Source organism: Octopus bimaculoides, chromosome 4 (assembly GCF_046866305.1).
Source record: "Octopus bimaculoides isolate indiv1 chromosome 4, ASM4686630v1, whole genome shotgun sequence".
Taxonomy (NCBI): Eukaryota; Metazoa; Mollusca; class Cephalopoda; order Octopoda; family Octopodidae; genus Octopus; species Octopus bimaculoides.
In genome coordinates, this window is record NC_142931.1 from 142092944 (window position 1) to 142106816 (window position 13873).

The 13873-nt window shown below is 39.1% G+C and overlaps 1 protein-coding gene across 2 annotated transcripts in view; it reads left to right on the plus strand.

Annotated features, from left to right (window-relative positions):
• The window catches only part of LOC106881373 (tetratricopeptide repeat protein 27), a 47277-nt gene that overhangs the window by 15078 nt on the left and 18326 nt on the right, over positions 1-13873 (plus strand). For both annotated transcript variants that reach the window (XM_089351582.1, XM_089351583.1), the window contains 8 exons: positions 2608-2782; positions 5269-5401; positions 6225-6365; positions 7924-8026; positions 8360-8396; positions 9731-9855; positions 12042-12190; positions 13637-13746. In XM_089351582.1, the coding sequence (XP_089207708.1) occupies positions 2608-2782; positions 5269-5401; positions 6225-6365; positions 7924-8026; positions 8360-8396; positions 9731-9855; positions 12042-12190; positions 13637-13746 (973 nt within the window). The remainder of the gene's footprint in view (positions 1-2607; positions 2783-5268; positions 5402-6224; positions 6366-7923; positions 8027-8359; positions 8397-9730; positions 9856-12041; positions 12191-13636; positions 13747-13873) is intronic.

Genomic DNA, 13873 nt, shown 5'->3' on the forward strand with positions numbered 1-13873 from the left:
TCAGAGTGTAGTGGGTGCTTTTACGTGTCACCCGCACGAAAACGGCCACGCTCGAAATGGTGTCTTTTATGTGCCACCCGCACAAGCCAGTCCAGGGGCACTGGCAACGATCTCGCTCGAAAATCCTACAGGAGCCAGTCAGGCGGTACTGGCAACGGCCACGCTCAAAATGGTGCATCTCATGTGCCACCCGCACAAGAACCAGTCCAGGGGCACTGGCAACGATCTTACTTGGCTTGCCGGGTCTTCTCACGCACAGCCCATTTCCAAAGGTCTCGGTCCGTAGTCATCGCCTCGGTGAGGCCCAATGTACGAAGGTCTTGCCTCACCACCTCAGCCCAGGTCTTCCTGGGCCTACCTCTTCCACGGGTTCCCTCAACTGTTAGGGTGTGGCACTTTTTCACGCAGCTATCCTCCTCCATTCTCACCACATGTCCATACCAGCGCAATCGTCTCTCTTGCACGCCACAACTGATGCTTCTAATGTTCAGCTTTTCTCTCAAGATACTTACACTCTGACGGGTATTCACATTGACATTACACATCCAACGGAGCATACTGGCTTCATTCCTTGCGAGCTTACGTATGTCCTCAGCAGTTACAGCCCATGTTTCACTGCCATGTAGCATGGTTGTTCGTACGCATGCGTCATACAGTCTGCCTTTTACTCTGAGTGAGAGTCCCTTTGTCGCCAGCAGGGGTAAGAGCTCTCTAAACTTTGCCCAGGCTATTCTTATTCTAGCAGCTACACTTTCAGCGCACCCACCCCCACTACTAACTTGGTCGCCCAGATAGCGGAAGCTATCGACTACCTCTAGTTTTTCACCCTGGAATGAGATAGAAGTTGTTTCCTGTTTGTTTGCAGTCTTTATTGCACCTTTATTGCATATATATATAAATATGCATTTGTGTGTGTTTCTCTCTATGTCTTTGTGTTTGTACCCCTGCTGTTTGACAACTGGTGTTGGTTTGTTTACATCTCCATAACTTAACAGTCTGGCAAAAGAGACTGATAGAATAAGTGTCAAGCAATAAGCATTGAGGTCAGTTTGTTTGATTGACACCCCTTCCTTCTCCCGTACTTCAAGACACTACCCCAACATCACTGCAGTCAAAGGACTGAAATGAATAAACTCTGTGCATGCGTGTTCTGGAATGCCACAATTCTATGCACTGAACAACTGGAACACTGATTCACAGAAATTTATGTAAATTACATATATAAGACATTTATCAGCTTTAATCTAGAACATTCAATAGTTTAGGTTTAGTGAGAGGCTGAGGGTGGTGTTTTCTTTTGCTCTCCTAGATTAGGACTGCTAAGCATATAATCTTCATTTAAAATCTTAACTGCTAATGTGTACCGTGTAATTATATTCATGCTTGTATGTATATATTATCATCATCATTATTATGTTTAGTGTTTATTTTTTAAGCGCTGATGTGGCTGTGTGGTAATAAATTTGTTTCGCAACCACATGACCTCAGGTTCAGTTCCGCTATGTGGCACCCTGAACACGTGTCTTCTACTTGAGCCCTGGGCCAGCCAAAACCCTGTGAGTGAATTTTGTAAACAGAAGCTGAAAAAAGCCATCACATACATACATATATATATATATATATATATATAAGATCTCGAAAAAAAATTTTCAAGAACCTTCTGATTCTTTTAATGTGCTAGTTTCCTGGTATTAAATTGATATTAATTAATATCGAATTTTTACCATATTATGTTAATTATATATATATATATATATATTATTTTTGTACTTGTTTCAGTGACTTGATTGCGCCCATGCTGGGGCACTGCCTTGAAGAATATTTAGTCGAATGAATCCACCCCGGGACTCGTTTCCACTTGAAGCCTGGTGTTTATTTTATTGGTCTGTTTTGCTAAACTGCTAAGTTACAGGGATGTAAACACACCAACACCAGTTGTCAAATGGTGGTGGTAGACAAACAGTTACACACACACACACACACACACACATACATACATAAATGTATGTGTATATATATATATATATATATATATATATATATGACAGGCTTCTTTCTGTTTCCATCTACCAAATCTCCACTAATAAGGCTTTGGTCGGCCCATTGCTATAGTAGAAAGTACTTGCCCAAGGTACCATGCAGTAGGAATGTACTAGGAACCATGTGCTTGGGAAGCAAGCTTCTTACCACACAGCCATGCCTGCACCTGTGCATGTGTGCACGTATGAGCATATGCACACTTTAATATATGCATTTTTGATTTTTTTTTTTATTGTCTTGCAAGTACTTGGTGACCCTGTCAGTGCAGGTGCCACTTAAAAGCGCCCAGTCCACACTGTAAAGTGGTTGGGGTTAGGAAGGGCATCCAGCTGTAAAAATCCTGCTAAAACAGTTACAGAAGTCTGGTGCAGGCTTCTACCTGGCCAGTTCTTGTCAAACTGTCCCACCCATGCCAGCATGGAAGGTAACTGTTCAACGATGACGATTCTCTAAATCCTTTTTTATTTATTTATTTTTTTTTTCTATTTCATGTATATATGTATATATATATATATATATATTTATGTACTCTTTTTTTTTTTTTTTTTTTTTTTTAATCTTTCTTAGAATCTGAATTGCCAGTGATCATTGGAAACTTTCTATCTGGTAATTATGAAGCTGTCATTGCTGATCCATTTACCACAGAAGTGGTCGGTGGAGATTTGGAAGAACTCCTGCCTTCAGAAATCCAAGCACTAGTTCTCAAAAACATTGATTCTCTACTGTCTACAGATACTAAAAGGTAAAAGTCATGGACACTTAACACGCACTATTCTTTTCTTTTTTGTGTTTTTTTAGAATTTTTTTCATCTGATGCTCGTTAGGACAACAGTTTTATAGATAAATGTCTGTCCTTCTTAATTTTATGTGGTAGATATGGCAACTGTTTATAAATACATTGATTAAATATACATAGATTTATGCCAGCATATGTATGCATGTATCATCATCCTTTAGCGTTCATTTTCCATGCTGGCATGGGTTGAACAGTTTGACCAGAGGTGGAGAGCTGCACCAAGTTCTAATCTGTTTTGGCATGGGTTCTACAGCTGGATACCCTTCCCAATGCCAACCACATTACAGTGGGTGCTGTGGCCCCATGAGTGCTTTTACATGGCATCAGCACAAGACTTTTGCGGGCCAGCCCTCTTTACCAGGGGATGCAGCCTTAGTGCTTCTACTGTGGGGGGACAAGTCTTCTTGAGTACAGCAAAGCATCAAGTATCTCAGTCCTTTGTCATTTCATCTGAGAGATTCAGCGTCTGAAAGTCATCCTTCAGGACTTCATCCCATGTCTTCCTGGGTCTCCATCTTTAAAGTGTGCCATCCACTTTGAAAAATCAGCACTTTTTTATGCATCTAATATTGTGTGTGTATATATATATATATATATATATATATATATATATATGGTCCGACCCATGCTAGCATGGAAGACAGACATTAAATGATGATGATATATATATTTATATATATATATATATATATATATATATATATATATATATATATATATATATAGGCGTGGGAGTGGCCGTGTGGTAAGTAGCTTGCTTACCAACCACATGGTTCCGGGTTCAGTGCCACGCAAGTGTCTTCTACTATAGCCTCGGGCCAACCAAAGCCTTGTGAGTGGATTTGGTAGACGGAAACTGAAAGAAGCCCATCGTATATATGTATGTATGTTTGTCCCCCCACCATCACTTGACAACCGATGCTGGTGTGTTTACGTCCCCGTAACTTAGCGGTTCGGCAAAAGAGACCAATAGAATAAGTACTAGGCTTACAAAGAATAAGTCCTGGGGTCGATTTGCTCGACTAAAAGCAGTGCTCCAGCATGGCCACAGTCAAATGACTGAAACAAGTAAAAGAGAGAGTAAAAGATATATAGTTACAAACAAGAAATGTGGTATGGGCAAGTCATTTTAATGCATCACTTAACAATTGTTTTATCTGAATTTGATTTCATCAGCTGTGCCATATTATGCAATAATATCTGCAACAATTGATTATTGTCCGAATGTCTTTGACATGACACCTTCTCAATCAGACTCATCAGAATTAGATATCAAATTAATTTGCTAATTACCGATGAGTCTTATTCGGAATTTGCCATTTTAATGGCACTTGGAGAATAATTGATTGTTGCATCTATTATTGCATAATATGGCAAGGCTGATGAGGTCAAATTCAGATGAAACAATTGTAAAGCAATGTATTAAAATGGCTTACTCTCTCCAGTTTTCTTGTTTGTAATTTTAAAAAACTCTACAGATGTTTGTGGATTTTCAGACGTGTCTCGTAAAAAAAAAAAATCTCTAGATTATTGTCTTTTCTGATAGCCAATACCCATGGATGAGCTTAATAGAGTAAACTCCAGAGTTAATACCCAAATAAAATTAATATTATTATATATGAGAAAAAAAAACAAACACAGACAATTCAAATGAATGGCTCACATATAGGATCATAAAGTGACATAATATGGAAAAACAGACGAGCACAATCTCCCCTCATCAGCTGTTGATTTAAAGTCAAAGCAGTTTCAGCACTTTAAGAACAGGACCACTTATTTCAGACTGCCAGTAGATTTTATAAGGACTATTACTACAGAATAATGATGTAGTTAGAACAGGTTCAACTGCTACTCCCTTCTTCAAAATAACTCAAATTTGCTTTTTATCCTTTTGAAAGTTGATAAAATAAAGCACCAGACGAATACTGGATTTGGTTTTATCAACTAACACCCTCCCCTCAAATCTTCTGCCTTTGTGTTTAAATTAGAAACCATTAATATTCATGGTATGCAGGAATGCTTTACATTCGGAATCAATGCCCTTGATACTAAGTCACAGCCAGTTCTCTTAGATGCTGAGGACCTTTCTTGCAATCCTTATTGTTCCCAATAGAGCAGATTTCTGAATTAATGAAATTCTCCTACTTATACCAATCTCAGTAATGGAGCTGTTACGACTGATGAGCTATTAAGTCCGTTGGTAATTATGTTCTGAGTTCAAATTCTGCCATGGTTGACTTTGCCTTTCATCCTTTCGGGGTTGATAAATTAAGTACCAGTGAAACACTGGGGACAATGTAATTGACTAGCTCCCGGCCTTAAAATTTCAGGCCTTGTGCCTATAGCAGAAAGGATTATTATTATTATCATTATTATTATTTATTTTCTTTCCTCTTAACTTCCACTCTACTGAAAAACACTGAAAACCTCAGCGCATTGAAAATTCTTGTGGTTGGAGTTTCATGCCTACAAATATTCCTGCAAAATAATTGGACAGGACCACTCACAGAAGCCTTTTCTTTAGAGAAATTCTACCAGAATTGGTGCCCTAAAGTTATATATCAGGTGAGTGCTCCATCTTTTCACTTCCGCTTATCTTTGTTTTTATAGTATTGTTTCTTTTGATGAAGCACAGGTTATTTTGTTTCATCGTGCAGCATACTACTTACTCGATTCTATTGCCCTCTGAAAATAATCCATAGTTGCATATATTATTGCATAATATGGCAAGATTGATGTGATTGAATTCAGATGAAACAATTGTTTTTCATTTTTTCATATTTAATTAGAACATTTGTCTACCTTTATTGTTTAGTTGAGGAAGATGGAATGTACTTGTAATCCTGATAGGTTCTCCCACAGTGGTGGTGAGGATTGATGTTCAGCTTGAACATCACCATCATCATCATCACCATTTAACATCCATTTTCCATGGTGCTTTTTATGTACCACCGGCACAGGAGCCAGTCAGGTGGGACTGGCAGTGACCATGCTTCAGTGGTGCTTTTTATGTGCTACCAGCACTGACATCCACCATGCTCAAATGGTGCTTTTTATGTGCCACCAGCACTGGCATCAGCCACATTTGAATGGTGCTTTTTATGTATCACTGGCACAGGTGCCAGTCAGGCAGCATGGGCATTGGCCCTGACAACGATTTCACTTGACTCAACCAGTCTTAAGACCAAAATGAGATAATACTTAATGGTTTTATCTCCCTCTCAGGTTGTGTCACTTTCTGATGGCAGTCTTAATAAGTGACAAATTTCTTCTGAAATTCTCAATAGAAAATCTCATTACAAAATGTTTTCATGTATCTCGTAGTTGCATTTTGTTTATCTTTGATCTTCACTAAATGTCTCCCCTTTTCTGCCCCTTTTCCTTGCAGGAAGACAAACTCCACAGTCTTTTAGTGAAGGAACTCTGCAAAGATGGGGAAGCTGTCTATAAACTCTGCCGTCAGTTACCTTGCTTTTTTCTTGCCACAAGCATCCTGCTTGAAAGCTCTACATTCCGTCAGCAACTCTGGGTACGTAGTCTTCACCAAAACAATGTTTGGTATATTCTTCTTTATCTCTGTTGTCTTCAGTCTCTCTACTTTTTATTCTGTCTTCTCTCTTTTGCTCATCTTTATTCTCACATTCTCTGTTTTCCTTTCACTTTTTCACTCTTAGGCAAGTGTTCTCTACTATAGCCCCAGACTGGCCAATGCCTTACGAGCAAATTTGGTTGATGGAAACTGTTTGAATATATATATATATATATATATATATATATATATATATATATATATAGGTGTAAAAAGGTTGAATGTTGATTCGTCTTTTAATTTTGGAGGTTTCCAAAAAGAGATTCCTAATGTTGGTTCTTCATACTTTGCTGGTAGTTTACAGGTGTAAATTTGCGAAGATATGAAAGTAGTTCTTGTATATATGTATGATGAATTTATGGAAAGAAGTCCCATAAAATTCATCAATTTATTTAAAACTGGAGGAGACAAGTTGTTAATATATATATAATTTCTTTATTGCCCACTACGCTCTTGGAGTGGTTGGTGTTAGGAAGGGCCATCTCATTTTTACCAGCTGAATGAACTGGAGTAACGTGAAATAAAGTATCTTGCTCAAGGGCACAATGCATTGCCAGGAATTGAAACCAGGACCTTATAACTGCAAGCTGAATACCCTAACTACTAAGCCATGTGCCTTATTTACTCGTAGCACTCCGCTACTTGCAATGACGAGGGTTCCAGCCATGTCACATTCTGTGTCATGCTGAATCTTCCTGAGAATTACATTAAGGTTGCATATGCCTGTGGAGTGCTCAGCCATTTGCATGTTAATTTCCCAAGCTGGCTGTTCCATTGATCATACCAACTGGAACACTTGTCGTAACTGATCGAGTGCCAATTAGTAAATAAGCAATTACACTTGTGAAACATAATTGTTGATTGGCAGACTTTCAAACTAGCCGCCATTACTTCATGAAGAAGAAAAAGGGCAAAGAATTGAGTGATTATTTCCTTCTGTTAAAGGAATCTTTTGTCCAAAACATTCAATTTTTTTAACTTTTTTGCCCTCCAATTCCGTATCCTTTTCTGGTAAATTTTTACTGGTATATTTCTCTGTGAGGTAATGAAAGCTATTCTGAAAGCTCACCAATCATTTGTTTCAACTATGCCCATCTCATATTTTTAGATACATTTAAGATTATATTATCTTATGTTTCCTTCCTTTTGTAAGAGAGTAGAGCAGGATTTAAGGGAGATTTGGCTGGTGTTTCTAGCCATTCCTTTAACCATAGCCACTGGAAGGGAATATGAGGTCAATAATGCTAGAATATTCTTTTCTACTCTAGGCACAGAGCACAAAATATTTGGGGAGGGGCCAGTCGATTAGATTGACCCCAGTATGAAACTGGTACTTAATTTATCAAGCCCGAAAGGATGAAAAGCAATGTCAACCTCAGCGGAATTTTAACTCAGAACATAAAGACAGACCGAATACCAATAATGCTAGAATATTAAGGAAGCCTTGACTGATCATCTGATATAATATTCAATAAGTATTGTGAATTATTTGTTACAGAGTGGTGAATGGTGGCGGTTCCGGGTGGTGTCAGTTTACCAGAGGTTGCTGGATGACAAATCTCCCAGCCTGAAGGATATTGCTGATGAAGCACTAACTGCAAGTGAGTCTCTCTTTATGTTTTTCAGTCTTTCCTTTTTCATGATTCTACACACCCACACACACACACAGAGGCTCACGTATGGCTTTGTGACTAAAAGGATTGTTTTGCAGCTGTATGGTTTTAGATTGAATTCCACTGTGGGTTTTTATTCAAGGATAGTTGATAGATTGGATGAAATACTGATGAAAGGGCAATAATACTTGAAATATGCATATACACCCTTTCCCTATTTTTCTGGTAGAAGACATTTGCCCAAAGACTGAACCTGAAACCATGTGATTGGGAAATGACAAATTCACACATTGTATTAATATAATATTACTCTTTTTTCAGTGACACAGAAGATGGCACTGCTAGATAAGAAGAACAGGTAAAGTTTTACTTAAAATATTTTACAATTCAATCTTATTTTATCTTTTAACCAATTACAGTGTAAACAACTTAAAGCTTCGGTGAGATCACAGCTTAGCTTCAATGTAATGGCATCACTCACTCTGATATATGAGTGTCTGCATGCGTGTGTGTGTATGAACCATGTCTGAAAAGGTTATTGAAACTCACCTGGCAAGACAAAGTCCCAGACACGGAGGTCCTCTTGAGAGCTGATCTGCCAAACATTTACACACTGCTGAGGAGAACGCAGGTCAGGTGGGCAGGCCACCTTGTGTTCAAATGCCTGATACATGACTACCCAAAAGACTGTTTTGCAGTGAATTGTTAGAAGGAATGCGCACACAAGGTGGGCAGGAAAAATGTTTCAAAGATACATTCAAAGCCTCCCCGAAGTGCTTTCAGATCAAGCCTGACATCTGGGAAATGTAAGCACAGGATTGCCCTGCCTGGCATAACTGCACCAACAGAGGTGCCATTGCTTAACAGAATTACAGGAGCATAAAGAAAATGTGAGGTGCCCAAATCCAGAGCCAAATCCTTGCCTTCATTCCCAGCAGACCACCAGTGCCTGACCTGCAGCAGAACCTTCTGAGCACACACTGGCCTCATCTTCTCCCATGTGATGTTCTGGTCATTGTCAACAATGACAGATGAACATTATTATTACCATCCATGTGGCTTCAGGTTCAATCCCACTGTGCAGTTCCTTAAGAAAATATCTTCCAAAGTTAGGCCTGTTATTTTTTTATCTTTTACTTGTTTCAATCATTAGACTGTGGCCATGCTGTGGCACCACTTTGAAGAATCTTTAGTCAAGTGAATCGACCTCAGTACTTTGTTTTATAAAGCCTGCTACGTATTCTATCAATCTCTTGCTGAACTGCTAAGTTACAAGGACATAAACACACTAACACCAGTTGTCAAGTGGGGGTGGGGGACAAAGACTCACAGACAGACAAACACACACACGACAGGCTTCCTTTAGTTTCTGTCTACTAAATCTATTCACAAGGCTTTGGTCAACCTGGGGATATATAGTATAAGATACATGCCAATAGTTCCACAAGTGGAATTGAACCCTGAAGTATTTGGTTGAGAAGCAAGCTTCTTACCACACAGCTACATATTCGTTTATATTAGGTTTCAAATTCTTTCTTAATATTATGTTGAATATTTTTGTAAGTCAAGTGCATTTTTGTAGGTCAGTGTAACCTCTCTCCCAAAATAGTGTTAAATACAAAGGATGTAATTTTTGTAATTCTGTTATTGTGTTTTTATTTTTTTCTTTAATTGTCTTAATCACCATTCCAGAGAACTTGAGATTTGTTATGAATTGGAAGCAGCATATTTAAAACAAGACTACTATGAATATCAAAAAGCCAAAGAACATTTCCTCAGTGCCGCAAACACAGCACACCTGAATGTTAGTCTCACAGGTAAGATATTTTAACTGAATATTTTAACTCACATTTTACACTTGAGTTTCATCATCATAATGGCCACTTTTCCACGCTTGCATGGGTCAGACAGAATTTACTGAAGCCTATTTTCTACAGCTTGATGCCCTTCCTGTTGTCAACCCTCATTTATGTCCATACAAGGTAATATTTCCCCATGGACAGACATGTTTTTTGCAGAATATTGGAAATGAATGACTTTCATTTACAGCTGTCACTTAATGCCAAGGTAAGGAGACACGCACACGTGCATGTGTGTGCATGCACACACAAACACACATACTCATTTTACAATTATCCAGTCATCACATGATGTCAAGGGTACACGCATATACACAATGGGCTTTTTCGGTTTCTGTCCACCAAACCCACTCGAGGCTTTCGTTGGCCGATGGCTGTAGTAGAAGACGGTTGTATTGCTGTGTGCTGACAGTAAAAGACATGGAAAAAGTGATGAGGTCAGACCTAGGGATGTTGGGCCTTGAAAATAAGATGATGTCAGATGACAACTGATATATTACCATAGTGTACATGTATAGGTGCAGGCATGGTTGTGTGTTTAGAAAGGTTGTTTCCCAACCATGTGATCTTGGGTTCAGTCTAACTATGCAGCACCTTGGGTGTCTTCTACAACAGCACTGGACTGACCAAAGCCTTGTGAGGGATTTGGTAGATGGAAATTGAAAGAAACCTGCCATGCATGTATCTGTGTGTGTGTGTGTGTGTATGAATATATATATATATATATATATATATACACTTTGCTCTTAGCCACATAAAAGCACCCTCTACACTCTGAGTGGTTGGCATTAGGAAGGGGATCTAGCTGTAGAAACCATTCCAAATCAGACGAGTCTGGTGCAGCCTTTCAGCTTACCAGCTCTGGTCGAACCATCCAACCCATGCCAGCATGGGCAATGGACGTTAAATGATGGTGATGATGATACACACACCACACACACACACTAATTTGTTGAATCCAAAATGTCTTAATACAGACTAGTCAAAGAATATTTTCTAAATTGTGAATACATGTGTGTTTATGGATATTATTAATTCAGTGAATAAACGTGTGTGTGTGTGTGTGTCTGTTGTTTGTTTCCAGTCTTCCATGAAAAGTATATCTAGCCATGGAAAATATTACCTTAATTGGAAACAGGTGATAATTGGCAACAGGAAGGGCAGGTATTTATAGTGATGTCGGTGTTATCCATTTTTGGTGGTAACATTGGCTTAATGACACACTATAATTTAGTCAGTATGAGAGAGAAGGAAGACATTGTATCTGCTCATAATAACAAGAGGATAGAACACACGAGGCGCTTGTATTAAGTCATAACTTTTATTCTTGGAGATAATGCGTTCACATACGAAGTTAGTTGAAAGAAGCTTATAACATTACATGAATGTGTTCTGTCTGCAGTTACATGTCTCCAAGTAAGAAAGGTGAACGAGTGGGCTTAAGTGCGGCGGTTTGATCCAGTCCATGTTGAGGAACCAACATGCATCAAATCGCTTGAATTAGAATTTCTTTCCTTTATATAGGGTTGGACTGGAAGTCCCCGGCTTCCGAGTAAAACCGGAAGTTCTAGAAGAATCTCGAACATTCTAGAAGCTCGAGGGAGGTTACTCTCGTGACATCCCCTTTCTGTTTTGCTTGTCGTCATAACTACCAGGGGTCACTACACCTTTGATCATATAAAATCCACCTCATTAAACTCTGTCCGACTCATGCAAGCATGGAAAAATTGACAAAATGATAATGATACACATGTCAACTTGTAAGAACCTAATTTTGAATTTTTTTTTTTTTTTTTGTCTTGCACGTACTTGGTGACCCTGTCAGAGCAGGTGTCACTTAAAAGCACTCGGTCCGCACTGTAAAGTGATTGGTGTTCAGAAGGGCATCCAGCTGTAAAAACCCTTGCCAAAACTGACCTCCTCTGTGCTTGTGCCATGTAAAAAAACACTAAGTCCACTCTGCTGAGCGGTTGGTGTTAGGAAGGGCATCCAGCTGTAAAAATCCTGCCAAAACAGTTACAAAAGTAACCATCCCATCCATGCTAGCATGGAAGGCGGATATTAAACGATGATGATGATGACATTGTATCTCACCAAATGCATTCTATTGATTTCAATATTTCACTTTCTCTTTTTTCAATCAGGTGCATTAGGCAAACGCACACGTTTCCAAAGTAAAGATGTTGCCCAAGTTCTTTTGGAGGTGAAACGAACACAACCAGATGAGATGGAGGCTCAGGTCTTAGAGTTACATGTGCCTGCAGTTAAGCTTAATGCTTCCATGCTTCCAAAGGTATGGTATTTTGGTTTCGGTTTTTTTGTTTGAAAGACTTCATTGTTTCCACATTTGCATAGGTCAGGCAGAATTTGTTCAAGTGGATTTTCTAAGGCCAGATGCCCTTCCTGTCACCAAACTCATCTGCTTCCAAACTAGGTAATATTTCCCCATTGCCAGATATGTGGAAGAAGGAAAACAAACAGCATTGCTTGTGTGACGGTGGTGGTGCTTTATACTCATCACATAATGTCGAAACTGGGCTAAACACATCATCATATCACCATCATAGTTCATCTGTCATTGTCACCGATGACCAAGGACATCACATGGGAGAAGGAGATAAGGGCACGGTGTGTCCAGTTATGGTTGATCAGTCTAATGCGTGTTTGGAAGGTTCTACCACAAGCCAGGCACTGGTGGTCGGCTGGGACTAAAAGCAAGACGTTGACTCTGGAATTGTGCAGTTTGTATTTGCTTTATACCCGAATGACCCTGTTTTGTTTTTAGAAAATGGCACCTCTGTTGGTGTAGCTTCACCAGGCAGGGTGGTCTTGTGCTTGAGTTTCCCAGGTGTCAGGGTTGATCTCAAAGTTCTTCAGTGAAGCTTTGAGTATATTCTTGAAGTACTTTTTCTGTCCACCTTGTATGCACTTACCTTCTGCCAGTTCTCTGTCAAACAGTCTCTCGAAGGGTCGCATGTCAGGCATTCAAACAAGGTGGCCTGCTCACCTGACTTGCATTCTCTTGGCAGATCAGCTCAAGAAAGGATCTCTGTATCTGAGACCTTGTCTTGCCAAGTGATTTTCAACAGCTTTCTCAGTCAGTTCATCTGGAAGTGCTTTAGCTTTTTAGCAGGAGCGTATTCAGTACAACTGCTTGGTACACCTTCAGTTTGGTGGCCAGCCTAATGCCTATCCTCTCCCTCACTGATTCATGTTTACTTAAATACAAACAGTGGGTTTCTGTCTTCCAAATCCACTTACAAGGCTTTGGTTGGCCTAGGGCTATAGTAGAAGATGCTGCATAGAGGGACTGAACCCAAAAACCACATGGTCGCAAAACAAGTTTCTCAACTGCACAGCCATATCTGTGCCCATATATTTAAACTAACCAAATCCAGCCCAAATAATCCATCTGTTTTATTTTCAAACTGACCAGATCCGGCCTTTCACACTTATCCTACAATATCGTTCTGAAAATATACAAACACACCATCAAAATCTAGAAGCTAGAAGATAATTCATGATTAATTGAAAACAATCTAAACGAGTTAATCTTTTCATTTGACAGTAATCTAAAGGGCTTAGCATAAAATTTTTTCAAGTGTGCATTTACACAAAAGATACTTTTTCTAAGATTTTCTTAGCTCATAATGACTAGCATATATATATATATATATATATATATATAAATAAATAAATAAATACTGTATTTTGGAACTTTTCTGTTTTGTCTTTTCAGAATCTAAGCCATAATGATGACACAGTCCTTGAAAATATTGAATTTTCCGAGATTTCTGAACCAGATTTACAAGTTAACCAACTTGAACAAGCCATTGTACTCGGCCTTATGTAAGAAACATTATGACTCTTACTTCTGTCGCTGTATTTTAGTTTGGTGGGGGTTCATTTAGTTATTGTTTAAACCCCCCCCCCCCCCATGTCTGCCCTCATTCATCAGACCTATCATCAGAAGACT